Source organism: Saimiri boliviensis, chromosome 5, assembly GCF_048565385.1.
Source record: "Saimiri boliviensis isolate mSaiBol1 chromosome 5, mSaiBol1.pri, whole genome shotgun sequence".
Lineage (NCBI taxonomy): Eukaryota > Metazoa > Chordata > Mammalia > Primates > Cebidae > Saimiri > Saimiri boliviensis.
In genome coordinates, this window is record NC_133453.1 from 100,548,699 (window position 1) to 100,571,427 (window position 22,729).

At 38.1% G+C, this 22,729-nt stretch overlaps 1 protein-coding gene and 1 long non-coding RNA gene across 2 annotated transcripts in view; one reads left to right on the top strand and one right to left on the bottom strand.

The window, feature by feature from the left end:
- The window catches only part of LOC141584616 (uncharacterized), a 572,621-nt gene that overhangs the window by 429,238 nt on the left and 120,654 nt on the right, over positions 1-22,729 (top strand). Inside the window, exon 9 of the long non-coding RNA XR_012517775.1 lies at positions 22,060-22,190. This is a non-coding gene — a long non-coding RNA (uncharacterized LOC141584616). The remainder of the gene's footprint in view (positions 1-22,059; positions 22,191-22,729) is intronic.
- The window catches only part of HNMT (histamine N-methyltransferase), a 49,117-nt gene continuing 46,901 nt past the window's right edge, over positions 20,514-22,729 (bottom strand). The window contains exon 7 of the mRNA XM_010330496.3: positions 20,514-21,513. Within this exon, the coding sequence (XP_010328798.1) occupies positions 21,158-21,513 (356 nt within the window). The 3' untranslated portion in view covers positions 20,514-21,157. The remainder of the gene's footprint in view (positions 21,514-22,729) is intronic.

Below are 22,729 nucleotides of genomic sequence, written 5' to 3' on the forward strand. Positions count from 1 at the left end.
CACAGCAGTAATCATAATCGACAAGGTTATTTGTTCTCTGAAAACCCAACTATTGAATGAGTTAGATTTGGTGTATAAAAGCAGAAAACAATTTTCTATTAGCCTCAATCTCTTGACTTATCTTCTCTACTTTATAATCCCATTGCGTCTTTAGTTTCTCTCAGATATTAAATTTCCAATCCAGTGAAACATCCACACTTTTAATATCTTTGACTTATACTATTTAAAGCTTTTTCTCTTCCCCAGTTTGGACTTGCCTTGGGCTTGTAAAATGGCATTGAACAAGTAGGGCATGACCACCTTCTTTAGGATTCCCCTAAAGCTCGTGTTCCTCTCCTGGCTGTACCCAGCTGTCAATACTGAGATTTAACTAAATAAAAAGTAGCTGTGAAATAATCTGTTATCAGGTGGGATGTAATGGGCCTACATGCTATTTTTGCAGGTAGTTGAAAATATATGAACAGTTCCATCCGGAAAATCATGGGATTCTGCTCAGTTTAGTTCTACCCATCATTTAACTTCTTGAAGAAGACAGTCCCATATTTACTTTTCTATTTGGGACCTACTGTAGGCAATTATAGCTTTCACAATATGACCCTTTAGAACTGTGCTTAATAGCATAATAGCCCTTTTGAGAATTTCTGGATTCTTGAAAATCAGAGACCCACTAATGGGAAGGAAGTCTGCCAACAACCATGAACACTGAAAGTGGGGGGGAAACTGGGTGTTGGTACCCAAGTTCCAGACCTGACCTCCCACCTAATGGGCCCCTCAGTGAGAGAGGGATGGGAACTGAAACAGCCTCAAAGCTGGAGGCCCTTCTCTCACTTCCCTTCTGCACTATCCTATGTTTCTGTCAGCCCCCCGCCCCACAGTAGAACCTCATAACCTTACCTCAAGCTCTTAAGAGTAAGCTTGATTGTACGTCATATCCTGAAGATTCTTACGGGCACCTGCAGATCGTATAGGGCAATTAACTTCTGACTGCTAGAAATGACCAAAATCCCAACGTGTGTACCTGTTCATGGAGCTGTTTGTCTTCAGACCTGTTTCTTGGGTTTCCCCCTGCTCTGCTATGCATCACAACGGGTGGGGAAGCAGTGAAGGGAAAAGGCTAGCTGACCCCTGCAGACTCTGTTTTCCAGGATCCCATGCCATGTGTACAGTCACAAGCTTATGATTGGGTTTGGCCAAGAAAAGTACTAATGGAAGATTGAAGGTTGGTGGGAAGAAGGGAGAAATTCCCACTTCTACATCTAGGGTGTGATTCCCAGAAGCTGCTGTTTCTCCTCTGGTTCTCCAGAGAAGCCTGTGATGACCTGCTCTGATCTCATTTTTTACTACATGACTGTCACCCTACTGCTCCAGTAACAACACTCCCGTATTGTCCCTTCAGACTTAGGGTAGGAGCTTCCTACCGTCATTCATTTCTGGTTTGCCTCCCTCTGTACTGTATGCTTTCTCAGCATCCTCCCTGCATTCTATATAGCTGTGGAAACAATTCTCTTTGTTTTAACTCCTCAAAGTGGGTTCTGTTCTTCTAGTGGGACCCTGGCTGATCGAGGCTGGATTTTAGAAAAAGTGGGTAGGTGAGGCAGGGTAGGGCAGTGCAGAGAAGAACAAAAACCTATGACTATGATGTGCAAAAGAATGAGCATGCTGTGAGAAATGAGCACGTCATGGGAATCATTCAGACTGAAAATGAGATGTTGTTACCTCCAAAAGTGCTGCATTGCAGGAAGGAACGGAATTATTCACTACCACCTTCATGCTGGAGAACCATCATATCTAAGGCCTTAACACATCAAAACCACAGGCTTTCTTTCATGCAAGAGTACATTACTGGGCTTCCCCTCCAGGAACTGCTTTACTCAGCAGGAAAGCAAAGGGATCCTGTCACTCAGGGAGCAGACAAGAGACCTTGTGATATTCAGGGTGGGTGATGGGGATGCAAACTTCAAAATAGTTACTCAAAAGAGGTATTCCTAATACATTCTGTAACTACTAGTGAGTGCCTACCATGTGTTGTGTTGTTTTAGGTACTGGGGATAGAGCAGTGACCAAATTTTTTAAATGCCCTGTCTTCAAAGAGTGTATAATATGGCAGTGGAGAGATGGGAGAGACAAACAGACCATAAAAAAAAAATATCTGTCAAAATGGTGTTATACTCTAAAGAGAAAATAACATCTGTTAAAATGGTGATATATGCTACAGAGAAAAATAATGTAGGGAAGGGAATAGCAAGTGTTGAGAACAGGGGGTGGAAATTTTAAATAGAAAGGTCAGGGAGGGCCTCAGAGTGGCATTTAAGTAAAGAGCCAATGGAGGTGAAGAAGAGAGTCATGGGTTTTCTGGGTAAAGGATATTCAGGCAAAGAGGTGGAAAAGCTTTAACATCACCTTGGGATAGGATGTGAGAACTAGAAAGGACTCCAAGAAGAATTCAAGGTTTCTGGCCAAAGCCTCTGAAAGGAGGGTATTAATTGAACTGAGGTAAAGATGAGATAGAGGATATTTGCTTGCGGTTGGGGTCAGAAAGATTAGAAACTTAACATTCAGACATGTTAAACTTGGTAAGCCTATTAGACATTTAACAGGGATGTGACATAGGTAGTTGCTTCTATGAATAGAATTCAGAGAGAGAGAGAGATTAGAATTGTCAGCATATCAAGGGTACTTAAGTAGTATATAAAGCCCCAAAGAATGAAAATGTGCATAAACAGGATAAAAAATCCAAAATGAAGTCCTTGATATTTCACCATTCAGAGGTCACGGAGATGAGGAGAAACTTGAAAAGAAGCTTTAGAGGTAGTGGCAAATGATGTGTGAGGCAAAACCTCAAGGGCGGGAGGTGTCTTGAAAGTCAACTGAAGAATGTGTTTCAAGATAGAACATGTAAAATACTGTTAGTTGATAGAATAAGGTGAGCACTAAGGGTTTACCAGTGGATTCGAGGTCATTGGTGAAGCTGCCAAGAGCAACATTAATGGAATGATGTGGAGAAAACATGCGATGGGATCAAGGAAGAATTACGAAAGAAAATGAATGCCAGCAAGTACAGAAAACACATTCCAGGAAAGTTTCTGTAAAGGGAAAAGCAGAAATAAATAATGGCTAGAGAATGAAGTAGAGCTAAAAAGAATTTTTTAAGGTAGAAGAATAAAGAGCAAGTTACTATGTTGGTGAGAAAGACCTAATAGAGAAGAGAAAATCATGGTTTGGGAAAATGAGGGGATAATTGCTACCATGATGTCTTCAGGCAGAGCAGAGGAGCTGGTACCTGGAGCACAAGTAGAGGCACTCCCATCAGCTAGAAGCATGGACAGTGTATCTATGGTAGGAGTTATTAAGAAATTATTTTAGGCAGATAGAGAGGAAAAGGCTTCCTTGGAAAGGTTTTGCTTCTTTTAAAGCAGCCAGAAATAATTCTTGTCTAGCAGGAAAGCCCTGGCTCTTGAATGGGCCATGCCTGGCCATTAGAAACCGGGTCAATCCCAACATGGCAATTCTTCCATCTTCTTCTTGCCCTTGCTCCAACATGTGATTGGCAACATGGCTGCCGCTACATATCCCCCATGTGTATAGAACATCATGATGTCCTGCATTTGCATATTAAAAGGCAAGGGTGGGAGAGCCAGCATTTTTGCAAGCTATGTGAATGACATGCCTGGTCAAACCAATACCCTGAGCCCTTTGCAAATCAGACGCCACCTCCTCCAGCCTCCTCATTTAAGCAACCACTTTTCTGCAGCATCCAGGGTTTCCTCTCTCAGCTTTGGAGCTCCCCTTCCTCTGTCTCTGTATGGGGGGAGTTTTTTCCTTCCTTCTTGTCTTTTCAACTCGCTGCTCCTTAAAACCACTCCATGTATGTCCATGTCATTTTATCAAAATCAGCACAAGACTGAGAACCCTGGTGTTTCTCCAGTCGTTGGAGCCATATCAGTACCAGGAGGGAAAGTAGCACATACAGGCACAGGTGCAGGCAAGCAAGTAGATGTGGTTGGAATTTGCAGAAGTTCTTTTTCTGGTTGCTTTTGTTTTATTGTAAAATATATTGCTGAGAAGGATCCAAATCATCGACTAAAAAGGTTAGGGCTTCGAAGAGGTATCAAAAGTTTAAGGAAAGAACTAAAAATATGAAATACTCCACTGGTAAAGTGTAAGAGAAATGGTTATGGAAATATGTTTTCCAGTTAACATTAAGAGCCCACTTGAGATTAGTGGTCATGAATTTAAAGTGGGGCCATCCATCATGGTTTTATGCTTTGCTTCAGTCGTGTTCAATTGCACAGTTGCAGACGTGAGGTAGACAAAGAGATAGATTTATGTTGGGCTGTGTTTTTGCCTATGAAGAAGCAAGAGAGTGACAAAAAAAAAAATCCATGGATACATGCAAGGGAGGGATTATAATTATTTAAGCTGGGTTTTAAAAGGATTGAAATGAGGGCAGACCAGGAAAAGTGTAACGTTGATATCACTGAGAAATTGTAGATTCGATGGGGTCAAAGGGAGGTTGGAGAGGACTTCCTGGAGGGAGTGGGCTGGAAACATAGCAGAATGTGATGCTGGAAATGGAAAATATGGAGGGCACATGGTTAGGATAATACAAGAGAGCAAATGTAAGCAAATATCTGAGAAACACAGATGAGAGGAACACAGGAAGAGAGGAGGTCAGTAGTCTAGAAGCCAGGATTATTAGAAGGGTAACATTTGGTTAGAAGGAAATTGAAATCACCAAAAATCAGGAGTGGATAAAAAATAGTGACAATGAGCTAGGATCAAAAATCCTCAAAAATTAAGAGAAAACGGTCTCCAAGTATCAGTTAATAACAGTAACAAGAAGGACTGGTGTTTGGAATAGCCTGATGACCTGAGATTCAAAGTTGATTGTTTTCATGGAGAAAGAAGATAGGAAGGAAGTGAAAATGAGGAGATAAGAGGACAACACCCTTCCTTCAATCCCAGCATATGAGAATGCAATGGGCTAAGAGCTGTCATTTGAAAGGGATATGGGGAAAATGGTATCCTCAAGACAAGGCCAGGTTCTAGAACATCAGGGATTGAGAATACCCATGTTTTTAATAATAACGGCCAATAACTTCTAAAATTCACAATGGAAGAGATTTAGGAAGTGGGGATAGTTAGAAGGTGTGATCAGGAAAGGACTTTAGAGGGTTTAGAGTACCCTAGCAGTCTTGCCCTCTTGGACTGCATCTCCTTGTCATAAACATGATATCCACTGAGGACCAGTGGCCTCTCAGACCTTTCACAGCACCCGTTTGGTGGCAGTAGGTACAGAGGGAAAAATCTTTGGAATGCTGGCTCAGACACACTTGAGCCCGTAGGAACACACATCTTGGGGTGTAGTGTCCTCTGTTGCCCCTTCCTTCCCATTCAGGCTTTGCTACGCAATATTAGAAGTGACAGTTTCACTGTAGTAGCTGCCCATGATGACAGAAAGATTTTTCCATAAAGTTTGCTGTCTTCCTGGGCTTCACCCAGCATGGAACCCAGATATCCTGTACTATCACATCTCTAAATTGAAAATGGATTTTTCTGTTACTGCACATATTTGTCATAAAGTTGAGCATGTGTTCTCTCCCCAACCCTGAACAACAAGGAAAAGTTTTCTCTTACACTTAACATTCTTGTTTTTCCAATTACTCTCCTCCTTATTCTGAGTTTGAACAATTGTTAGCTTATGGTTCAAACTCAGAATAAGGAGAAGAGTAATTGGAATATGGCAGAGGAACTTGGCCAGGGCAGGGAGAGCAAAACATTACTTGCTGAAATCATGTGCTTTATCCCTGAGGGGCATTTGATGCTCCTATTCTTTGGTTCTACATGAGAGAGAGAGAGAGAGGGAAAAAAAAACAAAAACAAAAACAACAACAACAACAACAACAACAACAACAAAAACTGGTGGCAGCACTGGATAAGACACATGGTAGATTTTCACTTTCTCCTGAACTATTTATTTTTATTTTAGTGGAAAGTTAAAGTTAATAAATTAAATTATATGCACAGCAGTTGGTAAATGCTTTGAAAGAAAAAACCATATGAATGGAAATAATTGTTTAAAATTCTTGAGAATGAGAAAGAGAGAATGAGCAGATGGCCCATCATGCTTTTGCTGGCTTTCGGGTTGGTTCCAAATGGCCAAGTATTGCCTGAGCAAACATTTGGAATCAAAATGACCATACTCTGTTTGCCGAGAATCTTTCAGTGCATTGTGTACTCTGCAAGTCATGTTCACCACTATGAAAAGACATTAAACTTGACAGAAAAAAATATGTGATTTATTGGAGCACTCGGAAGGAGTTTGAAAAGAAAGCAAGTGAATTAACAGATAGCCATATCCAAATGGCAAAGATGCTAACATGGGAAGAAAAGAGTCTAAGAACATTGTGGAATTTGAAATTAAAGTGGTGAAACTTTTTTTCATACATGTGCAAACTTTTTATTTCTATTTATTTGTGAACTTTCATGCCTGCTACATTTATTTTTATATCTTTTTTTTTAACATTAAAAAAATTTTTTTATTGCATTTTAGGTTTTGGGGTACTTGTGAAGAACATGCAAGATTGTTGCATAGGTACACACATGGCAGTGTGGTTTGCTGCCTTCCGTCCCCTCACCTGTATCTGTCATTTCTCCCCGTGCTATCTCTTCCCACCTCCCCACCCCCATCCCTCCCCCATTTCCCCCCAACGGACCCCAGTGTGTAGTGCTCCCCTCCCTGTGTCCATATGTTCTCATTGTTCAACACCCGCCTATGAGTGAGAACATGCAGTGTTTGATTTTCTGCTCTTGTGTCAGTTTGCTGAGAATGATGGTTTCCAGGTTCATCCATGTCCCTACAAAGGACACGAACTCATCGTTTTTGATGGCTGCATAATATTCCATGGTGTATATGTACCACATTTTCTCTATTCAGTCTATCATTGATGGGCATGTGGGTTGGTTCCAGGTCTTTGCTATTGTAAACAGTGCTGCAATGAACATTCGTGTGCATGTGTCTTTATAGTAGAATGATTTATAATCTTTTGGATATATACTCAGTAATGGGATTGCTGGGTCAAATGGGATTTCTATTTTTAGGTCCTTGAGGAATCGCCACACTGTCTTCTACAATGGTTGAACTAATTTACACTCCCACCAACAGTGTAAAAGTGTTCCTATTTCTCCACATCCTCTCCAGCATCTGTTGTCTCCAGATTTTTTAATGATCGCCATTCTAACTGGTGTGAGATGGTATCTCAGTGTGGTTTTGATTTGCATTTCTCTGATGACCAGTGATGATGAGCATTTTTTCATATGCTTGTTGGCCTCCTGTATGTCTTATTTTGTAAAGTGTCTGTTCATATCCTTCACCCATTTTTGAATGGGCCTGTTTGTTTTTTTCTTGTAGATCTGCTTTAGTTCTTTGTAAATTCTGGATATCAGCCCCTTGTCAGATGGGTAGGCTGCAAAAATTTTTTCCCATTCTGTTGGTTGCCGATTCACTCTACTGACTGTTTCTTTTGTTGTGCAGAAGCTGTGGAGTTTGATTAGGTCCCATTTGTCTATTTTGGTTTTTGTTGCCATTGCTTTTGGCGTTTTGGTCATGAAGTCCTTGCCTACGCCTGTGTCCTGAATGGTTTTGCCTAGATTTTCTTCTAGGGTTTTTATGGTGTTAGGTCTGATGTTTAAGTCTTTAATCCATCTGGAGTTAATTTTGGTGTAAGGTGTCAGGAAGGGGTCCTGTTTCTGCTTTCTGCATATGGCTAGCCAGTTTTCCCAACACCATTTATTAAACAGGGAGTCCTTTCCCCATTGCTTGTTTTTGTCAGGTTTGTTGAAAATCAGATGGTTGTAGATATGTTGTATTTACTCTGAGGCCTCCGTTCTGTTCCATTGGTCTATATCTCTGTTTTGGTACCAGTACCATGCTGTTTTGATTACTGTAGCCTTGTAGTATAGTTTGAAGTCCGGTAGTGTGATGCCTCCTGCTTTGTTCTTTTTGCTTAAAATTGACTTGGCTATGCGGGCTCTCTTTTGGTTCCATATGAAATTTAAGGTGGTTTTTTCCAGTTCTGTGAAGAAGGTCATTGGTAGCTTGATGGGAATAGCGTTGAATTTGTAAATTGCTTTGGGCAGTATGGCCACTTTCATAATGTTGATTCTTCCTAACCATGAACATGGGATGTTTCTCCATCTGTTTGTGTCCTCTCTTATTTCATTGAGCAGTGGCTTGTAGTTCTCCTTGAAGAGGTCCTTTACGTTCCTTGTTAGTTGTATTCCTAAGTATTTGATTCTCTTAGTAGCAATTGTGAATGGCAGTTCATTCTTGATTTGGCTCTCTTTAAGTCTGTTACTGGTGTATAGGAATGCTTGTGATTTTTGCACGTTGATTTTGTATCCTGAGACTTTGCTGAAGTTGTTTATCAGTTTCAGGAGATTTTGGGCTGAGACGATGGGGTCTTCTAGATATACAATCATGTTATCTGCAAATAGAGACAATTTGATTTCCTCCTTTCCTATTTGAATACTCTTTATTTCTTTTTCTTGCCTGATTGCCCTGGCTAGAACTTCCAGTACTATATTGAATAGGAGCGGTGAGAGAGGGCATCCTTGTCTAGTGAGTGGTGGAACTTTTATCTAGGTATGAGCAAACTTTATATGCGTGATTGTCCCAAAGACAAGAGCTGTTTTCAAATGAGAGTTGGATTCTGAATTATGAATTTTGTTCTAAATAAGTCAAAGAGAATATTATGTAATTTTGATAGAATCAATAATCTTTATGAGAAAATAATATTTTCTATTTTTTTTTGAGATGGACTCCATTGCCCAGGCTGGAATGCAATGGCATGATCTTGGCTCACTGCAACCTCCACCTCCTGAGTTCAAGAGATTCTCCTGCCTCAGCCTCCGGAGTAGCTGGGATTACAGGTGCATGCCATCACACCCAGCTGATTTTTGTAATTTTAGTAAAGATGGGTTTTACCATGTTGGTCAGGTGGGTCTCAAACTCTTGACTTCATGATCCACCTGCCTCCCAAAGGGCTGAGATTGCAGGCATGAACCACAGCATCGGGCCTATTTTGCTTTTATTTACACATGAAATCACTGTTTTGAAATAGCTCTTGAAGATGAAATTGAAGCAGAATGACACATATCTGAAGAGCATTAATCAAATTATATCAGAAAGAAAAGGAAAAAATTAAAATATAGTTAAGTGGTAATAGGAACTAAGTTTTGGAGGGTGAGAATTAGTATTCTTAATGTTCTCTCTAATTTATTATTTGAGATTAAAAGACAACAATAGAAGTATATGGAGGCTAGAGATCATGGTATAGCCATGCAGTCAGTAAGCCAAAGTGTAAATTTCTGTGATGCCTCCAGATAGTTGTTTAATATCAGTCAAATCTTAACCTGTCTCAGATCTCACAATTTGCCTAAGTATCAGTTCCCTATTCTATAAAATGGAAATACTAAAACCTATTTCATGACTTGCAATCATTTAGCATAGTGTTTCGGACACAGATTTGGAATTTTATATGTAATCTCAGTAAATTATCTACCCAAAGCATTGATTTAATATTGTCTGAATTATTTGATATTTCTTTAAAATGTTTCATAATAAAATTCAGTACAATGAATATTTGCTGTGTTTTCCCTCACTTAATGATTAAGTGAAAGCGAAGGCCCAGTGTGTCATTAAGAGGGGACTGGAAGGACCCAGACATTATGATTTCCCTAAAATGCAATGAGGTTTATTCTAGCTGGCTACACTTCAGTTGTTCCCAGTCACTCTAAGCAATTGGTATACTCTGACATGAGTTTGTATTTGTAATTGTTAGAAGTTGGGCGAGTACGTGTTAGTCTACCCCAACCGAGCTAGTGGTCATTTCTACAGTGGAAATCTGTTATTCTCCTTATATTGTAATGCATCCCAGGAAAGAGCATTGTTTTACACGGTGGTGCAAGGGGTTGAAGTGGGGAATATGGTGGTCTCTAAAAAGATGAAATTCTTGAAGATTCTGCTTAAATGTCTTTTCTTCATGAAGTCTGTTTCTTTAAGCCTCTGGCAAAAATTAATTGATTTACCTTTCCTCAAGTAGTTTTGATAGCTCAATTTTGTACTTACGTCTCACTCTGTCTTGTATAATATTTGTGTTCTCACTTATCAGTCTTCCTTAGGAATTAGCAAACTTTCTGAGAGCTGAAACCAGTCTTTTCCTTCACTTGCACCTTTCCCATGGTACCCAGCCTGCAGGCTGGTATGCAACTGGTGTCCAAATGCTCAGATAATTAATCATCCTCTATAGAACCTTGAGACTCGAGAGCTTTGGTTTCTCTCTGTATCTATAGAAGTGAATGACCTTAATTTGGGAATCAGGGAAAATTTTTAAGTTATTATACTATCTACAACCCAATCTGAAGTAAGAAAAAGATTGTAGATGGTGGAACCAGACCAGCATGTATCCAGAAAGCATTTTCTGGTTCTGCTGGCTTCCAGCTATTTGGCTGAGAAATGTCACAGAATGGTAAATCTCACCTCCAAGCCAAAGGCACATCTATCTGCACAGTCATGACTATTTCTGTTTCAAACATACATCTGCTTCTCAAATTTTCCTCCCCCTTGACAGTACTGTGCCTCACTACTCCATGTAAATTCTTCTATTTTTTAAAGTGTTAATCTGAAGGGGATGGAAATGGAGGCTCTTGTATGAAAGGAAAAATCCCCTGACATATGTAGTTACCTTGAATGCCTGACGTTTGCTTTTAGTTGTTACCCTTCTAAAAAATAAATAATGTCTTTTGAAGACATAAAAAAGGAACTTTTACAAACTCTGACTTTAAATATCCCTAGGTATTCTGGACCAGATCTAAACATATTTTTCTGGGCAAGAAGTGATTATGTTTTACAGATCTCTTTGATATTATTGTGCTTAAGCCAGCAGACCTCTGTTCTTCCTGACTGGAAAATGTAAGTCATATTTAAGAATTGTTTCAATTCTTAAATATGAGTCCTTGGATGTGAAGTTGCAGCTCACTGCAGATTCCGATAGTTGAGTTACAACTCACTGAAAATCAGGGGTTTAAAATGGAAACACTGACAAATCTTCAAGCCAGGGCAGCACAAATGGCGCCTTGATAATTTATAGTCTACAGACAGCTCTTGGGTTTATTATCACAATGACAAATGCACTGTCATTGTTAATAGGATATTTCCCAGCAAGGACTTCTTGTTATGCAAGCCAGGTTCGGTATGTCATGCCGCATGATAGCAATAAAGTCTACAAGAATTTGTAATGAACTTCAATTACTAATAGATTATGGTTAATGGGAAATATGTGCAGTAAAGATATGGGTTTTTATATGCGCCTTCTGGTATTCTATGAGGCAATGATTTATGCTACAATTTGTGTTAACATTTTCTACTGTGAAAAGGTCCAATTTGGTAGAAAGCCACTTCACCATAACAAATATTTAAGATAATTTTGCACATAATATAAATGAAGGTATAAAATTAGATATTAATCTATTTAATTCTAGCATTTTTATTTTTATTGAAAATGAAGAACTTTTTTCCTCTACAGAGTAGTACTGTTAAAAATTTTTATTATAAAACAAAAGCATGAAATACATTGATGTCTTTGAGTTAAATGTAACATCTTGTATGTTAATTTCTTTGTTTAACTTCCTTCTTTAATTAAGAACCCCACTAAAATTTGATATATACTGTTGTCTTGCTTATGCAAGTATTATTTTAAATTAAGAAAATCCACAAGTATTCATGTTAAATTAAGACAAATTTGTAATCCACATCATGCTTTCTCTCACCATAGAGATTGACAGCTGGGATACAAATGCGGAAGGGTATATATAAATAATTTGTGTGTGTGCGTCTTTATGTCTGGGTATAACACACACACACACACACACACACACACACACACACATTATGTGTAGGCCAGGTGTGGTGGCTTATATCTGTAATCCCAGTACTTTGGGAGGCTAAGGCAGACTGATCACTCAAGGTCAAGAGTTCAAGACTGGCCTGGCCAACACTCTACAAAAAATACAAAATATCAGCTGGGAGTGGTGGTATGTGCTTGTAGTCTCAGCTACTGGAGAGGCTGAAGCACAAGAATCTCTTGAACCCAGGAGGCAAAGGTTGCAGTGAGCTGAGATTGCACTTCTTCAATTCAGCCTGGGCTATAGAGCAAGACTCTATTTCAAAAAAAAAAAAAAAGAAGAAAATTGAAAAATGCTGACCGTAACTTAGCCACATGCAGACAAAAAAAAAAAAAAAAAAAAAAAATCAACAAAATTAAACTATAAAATTAAAACAATTCACAACAAGATTTTGTTAAATCATTGTGAATTTCAAATTCTGAAACCAGAGCAGTCACAATCTTAGGAACCCACTGAAAGCATTTTTACATCTCTAAAATATGTGTGTGTGTGTGTGTGTGTGTGTGTGTGTGTGTGTGTGTTTAAAATTGCTAAAATGATTTATACAAATCTTGGCCTTTAAACTCAAAAAATATGTTTTGTTGTTGTTGTTGTTTTTGTTGTTGTTTTGTTTTGTGTGATACGGAGTTTCACCCTGTCTCCCATGCTGGAGTGCAATGGCATGATCTCAGCTCACTACAACCCCCGCCTCTGGGGTTCAAACGATTCTCCTGCCTCAGCCTCCTGAGTAGCTGGGATTACAGATGGCTGTCACCAAGTCCAGTTAATTTTTATATTTTTAGTAGAGACAAGATTTCACCATTTTGGCCAGGCTGGTCTCAAACTCCTGACCTCATGATCCACCCAGCTTGGCCTCCCAAAGTTCTGGGATTACAGGTGTGAGCCACCAAGCCCGGCCCAGAAAATGTGTTTTTATGTTCTCTCTTTTCTTCTAATCCCTGAACTCATGTCTTTTCACAGATCTTATATGATATATTCCAAATGGCAGGTACAGACTTACTGAACACCCATGTGCTCACTACTGCTTACTTAAATAACCTTTGAGCCATGATTTTTTTCTCTTAATGAAAACAGCTCTCAGATTCTGTGAAAGACCTTCCTGTCTAAGAGTTAAACACCTGGACTAAGGAGGGGGGAAAAAAATCCAGAAAAGCCTCCATGCTATCGCTTTTTAGCTTAGACTATGGGCAAGACTATCTAAACCTATCAAACCTAAGGGTCTTCATCTGAAAACTAATAATCTTAAAGACTGACTTTTTATTGTGAAAACAAAATAAAATAATATGTCAAGAATTTTATATAGTCCTTGGCAAATATAAATACTCAATTCACAGCAGATACTATAATTGTTAATTGCAGCAATTAGATAAATACTGATCTAGATAGGCAAGTCTATGATTTTAATGTTTCTGTAATTATTACTATTTTTTATAGTTGTAATGTTCTTTTCAAGCCTCAATATATTGCAAGTTTAGGTGCTCTAGTGAGCCAGAAAATCACCCGGTCAGTTCATAAAGACATTCCTAAACTGCACACATGGTTCAGATTTGGAATGGAACTAAAATTTACATGTCTAAAAAGCCTCTCAGGTCATTCTTCAGTCCAAGGAAATTTTAAAAGCAGTGCATAGGCACCATTCACAGAATCTGTTAATGTTCATGTTTTTATGTTTGAATATAACTAAATACCATGATGAATGACTAAGTCATCTGCTCATCTTCTGGGTGTTTGGCATAATTCAGATTAAATATCTAGGACTCAAGTGACTGATAAGATGAGTTCCCTTCTCATCTTGATATTTTGGTCCCATTTGAAATAGTGTTTTTCCTCCAACACCGACATGCGCTTTCCTACTGTCAATATACCTTATGTTGTATTTTCCATGTTTTTTTTTTCTATTTTCATAATACTTCTTTTGGTTTCCTTTGCCAATTAAAAAAAAAGATTCTGAAACAGATGGGAAATATGTGGGTCAAATTAAGCTACCTATGGTAGTTTGGGCGTGGTTTCAGCTGCTCTGAGAAAGTTAACATTGTACATTGTAACATAACATTCAATGTTACAATGTAACATCGTATAAAGTAACATTTATTGAAACATTATATGTTATAACATTCATTACTCTAAGAAAGTTAACATTGTATGTACAAGGTAGGATTCCCTTTCTCTCTCAGATAACACTCCTAGGGTGGGTAGTCCACCCCAAAATGGCAACTCTGCTCCATCAGGTCCAGGGATGCGGCTCCTTCTACCTTGTTTCTCCACATTTCCTAGGGTGTTGCTGTCCTTGTCCGCATGGTCTGTCATAGCTGACTACCACAGCCACATTACAGCTGTCCAGAAGGTGAAAATGTAGAAGAGGAGAATATATCTCTTCCTCTGTTATCATGTTCCACAAACTGTGTTGTTTCTTCTCACATTCTGTTCCCTAGAACTTAGTCATATGGCTATATCAAACTCCAAGGGTGTATAAGAAATGTAGTCTTTATCTGGGCAGGCTTATTCCTAGTTAAAATTTAGACATTCTATTACCATAGAAGGAAGAGAGAAGGGCTAGTCTTTGCACCTCACCTCATGACTCTGTCCAGCTGGAGCTACACTGGCCTCAGTATTTGCTGTAAAAAATGCTCTTGTCATCAGATACTCAGTAACTGAGGATATGTTTACACATGGTCAAAATACTGGATCAGTTCACTGGGATTGTCCTCTCTTGCCCAAGAGACCAAGCCACAGTCATACAGGAACTGCCTCTTGAAGACAATGTATTTTACCTCTTAAAGATAATATATTTGGGGCCAAAGTTGATCAAGTCAAACAGGTACTATCTTCATACTAGAGTCACCAAGTGAGATACGTCCCTGGGAAATAGAATGAAAATTAAGAAGCTAGGAAATAATTCCTTTATGAAACTTAAAGAGGAGGAAAACGGACAGAAAATCAATGAAGGTCAACATTAAAGCCGGAAAGATGTAGTGGTTGTGAACATGGTCCCTGGGGTTAATTCGTGTGGGTTAGAATTCTGGCTGCACCAGATGTGAGAATGAGGCAGACATTATATAATTTAATAAACAATTTAAACCTCAGTTTTCTTCTTTCTGAAATTGGAATAGAAATTGTAACTGATTCACTCATAAGCTTGTTATGAGGATTAGATTGCATAATGCCTACAAACACTTAACACAACCACGACACATAGTAAGCCCTCAATAAAAGTTAACTATTATTAAAATGGAGTCCTTTGAATCCCCTATGGTCTGTTTTATTTAGCAAAGAATCTTCCGCCATGATTAACTTTTTTTTTAAGCTGGAAACTATGAATTAGAGGGGACAAAGAAAACAGAGAGAAGCAGCCAAGCTGAGGAGCCAGTGTTTGCGCGGCCATTCCTAGGACACACAGATGGGAACTCGTGAGTTGCCAGCCTTGCCGAAACAAATCCATCCCATGAGGTTTCTTCTGGAGCAGTAAGCCCTGGCTAATTTCCTTGCCTGGGTAACTTACACAATGAGGAGTAAGTCCAAACTCTTCTCCCAATCAGTCCTGGAGAAATAAAAAAACTAATAAAAGTAATTATAAACAAACCACAAGGATGGTAATGCACCTTCCATTAAAGGCTATTGTGGGGTAGATGAAGTCTGTTGGGAAATGTGCAGAATGGTAGCAATATCTTGCTAAATAAGCTAAGGCTGCAATATGCTTGTGCTGATAATAAGTAGCATGGAACAACTGCCTCTTCTACAAACCCTGGGATTTATGTCCAGTCTGCCTGCATTGAAAACCAGAGAATAACTCATGAAACCCATGTATCAACACATGCAGAAAAAGTAATCACAGTATAGAAATGAAATTATCATGAAATTAGCTAGCTGTAGAACATAAATAAAGGTACTGACACTTTTTTGCATCTTCTGTAGCAAATGTCTTTGGAGAACTCACCAAGCTTGGACTGTACCTGCTGGCTCCTGTGATTTATTTCAACATTTTCTCTCATAGGCAGGTTGTTTGCAAAGTCCTTCAAGTATCATTGAGACAAATCAGGAAACACAGCTAATTCTTCAAGAGAAGAATATGATCATGGAAAGACATTTCTTATATAGAATACCTGCATGTGTCAGTGAAGCCTCCAGAACAGTGTCTTGTTGTATTTATTAATCCATTGCCACAGAGATTACTGCAATCTGACTCAGAGCCCTAATTAATTTTTGGCACGTTTAGAAATTGTGACTGTCGTTACCCAGGGAGCCTCTTAAATCAACCCCCCTTTTACTGCAGTTGCCTTTTTATGTTGTATATCACATTCAGAAATGGATTACATGATCCTTCGCTTTAACTATCTTGCATTAGTTGATCGTGTTCTATGGATATGTATTGCACAGTTTATGAATCATAAGGGAGCTAGGATATGAATGACAGATAATTTAAACATGAAATTGGTGATGTCTGGGACCTGGTAGGAATAGAGGCAGAGAAATACAGGCAGAAGTCAAAGCAACGAGATGGAAAAGTCAGATAATTATGACAAGCTTAAAATGAACTTGTTAATGAAGTGTAGTATTTAGAAAGAGTGCTATCTCATTATTCAAGGAGGTGATTTTTTTTCATACTACTCTTTGATCTTCTTATTGCTTCTTCTTCCCTTTTACTATCGGATATCCACTTTACAAGTGGATATTTCGGGACAATGGTGATTTAGTTCTATGAAGTCATACTCTGCATCTAAGATGAGTGAAGATCACAAATTTAACTTGGCCAATAAGTAGACATACAGTGTGAATCAGTAGCTACAGGGTTTGGCTAATGTCTTGTTATCAGCTTGCTTTGGGAGCTGGGTTACATTATTCAATGTGTTAGTAGCTCCATTTCCTCACCTATGAAAAAGGAGAATAATAACTAATCTTTGTAATTCATGACGTAAGAGCCAAATAAGATCTTATATGTTGCTCTACCTAAAACATTTGGAAGGCAAGAGACAGACAGCCACAAGGATACCTGGAGTAAAAGGGTATTTGTTTTCAGGTTAGACATAGGAATAGAAATTGCAAAGACCCTTCCTTGAGACAGCCAAAGCTCATCTCTCATTCAAAGGCCATGTGATCTTACACTCTTGGCATCTTTCATTCTCTCTGCAAGTTGGTTCCATGCCTCTCCTTCAAACCGTGGCATCCCAGTGAGGTCCTCCCACATGTGGCCCACAGTAGTCACTCTAGACTTGAATCTGTCTTGGGACCTTTCAGCTCAGCTACTATAGAAAGCCACCTTGCCTCCTTACCGTTCTTTAGATATGTCATGCTCATTTGCACATCAGGGCCTTTGCATTTTCACTTCTTCAAATGTTCTGCTCCCAACTCTTTGTGCCTGGCTTCCTCCTTCACAGCATTTCAATTTCTGTTCAAATCTCATCCTTTTAAAGGGTTTCCCTGATCACTCCACTTAATATTACAACATCTGGTACTCTTTTCCCCTTATTTACTTTTATTTTCTTAGTACTACCTATTATTCTCTGGCATATATTTATTTTTTGTCTATTTCATTCACTAGAAATCAGGTCAATGAGGTCTGGAATTTTGTTGTTGTTGTTTTTGCTTTACTGTGATATATCCTTTGCTTAGAAAACTCCCTCCCACCTAAGAAGTACTAAATAAATATTGATGAATTGTATATATTGTGAATAAGTGAATGAATGTCTTATTGCCCAAGATTTGTAATTCTAAATTTTTAAGATAATTTTTAATGGATGCATTTCATAATTTTCAGAAAGACTGTTTTATCAATTTCTGCTAGCTTATAAGTAAGTTTCTATTCATGTGTCAGCTGCTCACCCCATGGTCTAATCAGGTGGAGTTGAGATGGAGCCATTTCCCATAGTACTGAGCACAGGCACTTAGAGCATGGGCACTAAGGGAGGCAGATACTTTAAGGTAGGGCTTGGATGGTGCAATCCTGATGGCACCTTGAGTCTCTTGGAGGACCAGCTTAGCTCCATCTTCCTGCGGCTAAAAATCTCAAGGTTGAAACTAGGTCAGCTCCTACAAGTACTAGCTCTCTGGCCTTAATTGTAATTTTCCTTAAACTTTTTATTTACTCTGCATTTTATATTGAGTTTCCATGAGTAACTAATAACAGTGGTAGTTAATATTTTTGAGTATTCCTAATGAGTCCAACACTTTATGGGCATATTTATGAAGTTTACTTAACTCCTGGGCTTCTCATAACCATATTCTAGGGTAGATAATACGATTCACTTCATTTTGCAGATGAAGAAGTATGAGAATAGAGAGAAAATAAGTTGCCTCAGGTCACTTGGTGAGTAAATAATACAGCCAGAATTTGTACCCAGTAAGTCTGGCTCTACAGCTTTATTTAACAAGGTGATTTTAATCCACTCATTCCACTGTGGGACTTTGCAAGAAGCTTGCATTTTCTTAGAAGAAATATTCTGATGATGTGATACATATAAATATGATTTCAATACTGTAGTATCACATGCAAGCTATCCTCATTAAACGAACATCTAAAATACATTAAATATACATTCAGGTCTGTGCAGTTTCACAGACTTAAGATCTAGTATTCCCTATAGCATTTGCATCTCTTTTTATGGATGTGCATTAGAAATTACTTAATTTTTATGGCCCAAAGTGGTAGCTTTTTAAATTAAGAAAGTCATCAATTTTTATAATAAGCAAATATCAAGCCCTAAAATGCTGTGCTCCACATCATGCTTTCTCTTTGGATTTTGGCAATATGCCCTAATAATATGTAAAAAAAGTGTCTGAAAGAGTCCTCAATAAGTTAAAGTTTACACTCATGCTAATGGCAACACATAATTTTGTTGGGTTCTTGAGCTCTCTTTATAATATGGATGCACAAGGTATAAGATAATATGAATGCACAAGGTATAAGATAAATGCTTGAGAAGGAAAGAATTCATTGATCCCCCTTTACTTAGCATTTACCATACACAAGACACCATGTTAAACACTGAGAGATCCACGACGATACATAAAACAACATTCCAAATTCACACTGAGCACTTTTTTCTGAAACACAAGAATAAACCTGGAAAGTCAATACGTGACTGCCCCAAATTTTGGCAATGTCATGCAGTGCAAGAAGAAACCAGGGATAAGTCCATCCCTTGAACTTATATAGCTTCTCATTGCTAACTAGTAGGTTTACATGGGAATTTCTCTCTTCAAAAAGGTGGGTGTTTCAATTGCATTAAAATTAAACAAGTGAGAATTTATTTATCCTGTATACTAAGGGTTTAATAAGGATGAGAAAAAGGCTATATTTACAAACACCAATCTATGGACTGCAATTTTTTTGTCTCTTTAAGTAGCATTGTTAGTTCTATTTTTGTTTTTGCACATGTGCTTTTTACAAAAGACTCTGTAAAGTCTTGATTTCCATCCTTCTGGTGAAGTTGTTCAAGATCTTCATGGCCCCATGCCTATCGGTCATGTGTGCCTCACAGATTTCCTTTGTCAGTAGTACATATCAGTATGATTAATGGTTAAGTGTTCATATTCAGGAATCTGATTGGATAACTGTCATTTCATTTGTTGAAATTTATAATTCAAAAAGCATTGATGAAGTTGTCCAAACAAAGAAAGCAATACAAGTTTTACTTATTATAAACGACAAAGCTTGATAATTTATTAGTGTAAATAGGCTCTCTATGCCAGTGTATTCCCTGGGGATAACTAGGTGATTGAGAGGGGTCATTTAACTTTTTAAAATGATTATACTGCAGCATTAAGTAGAAGCCATTACATCAAAGAATGAGTATCAGACTGGGTTGAAGGCTTCCTCACTGGCACAATGAGCTGTTTAGTAAAACCTACTTTTGTTCTGTTTCTGATAGGGAGTAGTAATTATTTACATACTTAAAATATTTATGTATTAATTATTAAATTAGTTATTTACTTATCTAAATATATGCACTGTTTACAACTAAAATGACAGAGGGTTATCATTAGAAATAAAAGAAAAAATCAAATATGTTTTCAAAAAAACCCTAAAATCCTACAGTCCAAAGATAACTCTTAGTCTTATAGGAGGTCTTAAGAGTGACATAAGAGACTATGAAGTAACAAAACGCATTAAAAGTTTTCTAGAATCTTGCATTTACCAAATTCCTAGAAATCTGGTAAAAGGTACATTTCAAACTAGTAAATTTTTTACTTTTGTGTTTTGTGTTCTTCAATAAATTTTGTTTATACATCTGGCTACTATTTTGAGGGGAAACAGTTTGTTCTCACTGTTTATACCTACCTAATTTCAAACATATTAAAGATTTCTTTTTTAAAAAATAAAGCAAAACTATAATTTTACTTTAACAAAATATGTTAGTGTTCTAAAATCTTGGTTTTAGAAGGTCTTTTAAAATTTGTCAGAAGACCAGACTTAAAAAACAAACAACAAATTTGGCTAAATATAATAGAAAAACTTCAGTATATCGAAAAGAGAAACAAAATGTTATTCACGGACAAAATTACAAGAGAAAAGAATAGGAAGAAATGACAACACACGATAAATAATTGATTTTGTAATATTGTAAAGTGCTTACTCTTAAAAATTAATAAAAATAAGATAGAAAGTACAATAGAAGAATAGTATCTAGACAAACACTTCTTCACAAAAGGGCCAAATAACATGGGATTTGTATTCAAAGTATTGACAAGTACATATGTCACTAATAAAGAATTTATAGTATATATTTGATTAGTTATTCTAGAAAAATTCAGACAATCAGCAAATGGAATGAATTTTATTGTCAATAAGTCATGGAAATTCAGTTGCAACACAGGCTTTGTGTTCAAAGTACCGATAAGTGGATACTTCACTAACAAAGAATCTATAGTATATGTTTTATTAGTATTCTAGAATAATTTAGACAATCAGCAAATGGAATGAATCTTGTCATCAACAAGCCATAGAAATTCAGTTGCCTAATTTTTCTAGTTTATGTTATACTGAGCCTGCATGTGATCTCTCCACCTGGAGGAGGGACAGGATAAGACCAGCAGTATCCCACATGGAAGTCCAATAATGTTTTGGAATTCTCTACATCTCATATGGAAACAGTGCTTTATTTACATTAATGAATGTATTTGTGATTTAATATGGAAATAAATGAGTGATCAGAGTTGTTCAATATGTAATATTTAAATATACTTTTGTGATTGATAGTTATGCCTCAATCACTATGAAACTCAGACTATTATTAAAAAGAACCTTACCCTCTTTCTTAGCACTAAATTCAGGCTCTTGTAGATCTTTTGCAATCTCTGCTTTAAGATCAGGTGGTGCTGTGGCATTAAAGTTACAGGTTTCGGTCAAAAAATCCCAAAGCAGCTCCCCATTTTCATTCCCATCAATAAAGCAGTCAGATATGTCCATGGTGGACAAAAAGTCATAGCACTCATACTTAAGCCCTAGGTTGTCCAGCATCTGAGTGAGATGAGATGATGTGATATACAGGCAGAGGTCATCCCTGGGTAAGCGTGATCCGTATTTTTCCCACAGCTTGGCCCAGCCACTGCTTCCTGTGCAATAGAACAAAATTCATGCTTTCAATTATTCTTTCTTTCATTTGCAGTCTGCCAGGAAGTACACTAGATGCTTAGGATAGAATGGTGAACAACATAATAATCTTGTTCTATGTGGAGCTCACATTTCAAGGAGTACGGGAGGAAAGAGAAAATTAAATAAGTAAATATTTGGTGATAAGTGCTAAATGAAAAACTAATCTGAATAAGTGCTAAGAGGGTTAAAGACTTGATGCGCTGCTGCTTTAACTAGGGTGATCACAGAGTCTCTCTAATAACCTGACATTTCAGCAGAGACCTAACTTCAAGCAATGTAGATATTAGAGGGAAGATGACTCCAGGAGAGAGATTAGCAGCTGCAAAGGACCTGAAGCAGGAATATGTTTGGCCAATCAAGAACTAGCCAGGAAGCCAGTGAAACTGGAAGTGAATAAGTGAGGGCAGAAGGGAAGGAGATTAGGTTGGAGGGGTCAGAGATGGGGAGTGGATGAGGTGCCAGATCCGTGAAGCTCAATGGAAGACCACTGTGGTGCTGTCTTATAGAACTTTCTGAACCAATGGACACATTCTACATCTGCATTGTCCAGCGGGATTGTCACTCACCAGTTGTTGCTGTGGAGCACTTGAAAGCTGTCTTAGGACCTGAGTTTCCAGTGTGACTGAAGACCTAAATTGTAAGTTTCATTTCATTTTAATTAACTTCAGTTTCAATTTCACTACCAAAATGTGATTTCTGTATGGAACAGCACATTAGGGTGACTTAATACACATTTAATAAGGTCAGCCGGGCCATACAAATGAGAAGAGAGTACTGGAGCATAAGAGCAGAGGTGGGGAGAACTGCCAGAAGGCTACTGGAATCACCTGGGGACAGATGGGGGCAGGGTGGGGGCTATGATAGACCAGTGAGCTGGGAGGTAAAGAGAAGTGGTAAGAGTTTTTATGTAATATACTCCTAGATCCAACAGGGCTTGCCAACAATTTGGATATAGGTTATGGGCAAAAGGAAAGAGTCAGAGTAATGATTGCAGTGATTTCTGCCTGGGCACCTGAGAAATCAGAATTGCCATTATTGGAGAGGAGAAGAATGAGAGACGAGCAGTTTTGCATCATCAGGCCTCTAGTTTCAGGAATATAGATTTGAGATACCTACTGGACATTCAGGTGGTAATATGAGGAAGGTAGTTGTTAGTCTGCAATTCAGGCAAGAGTC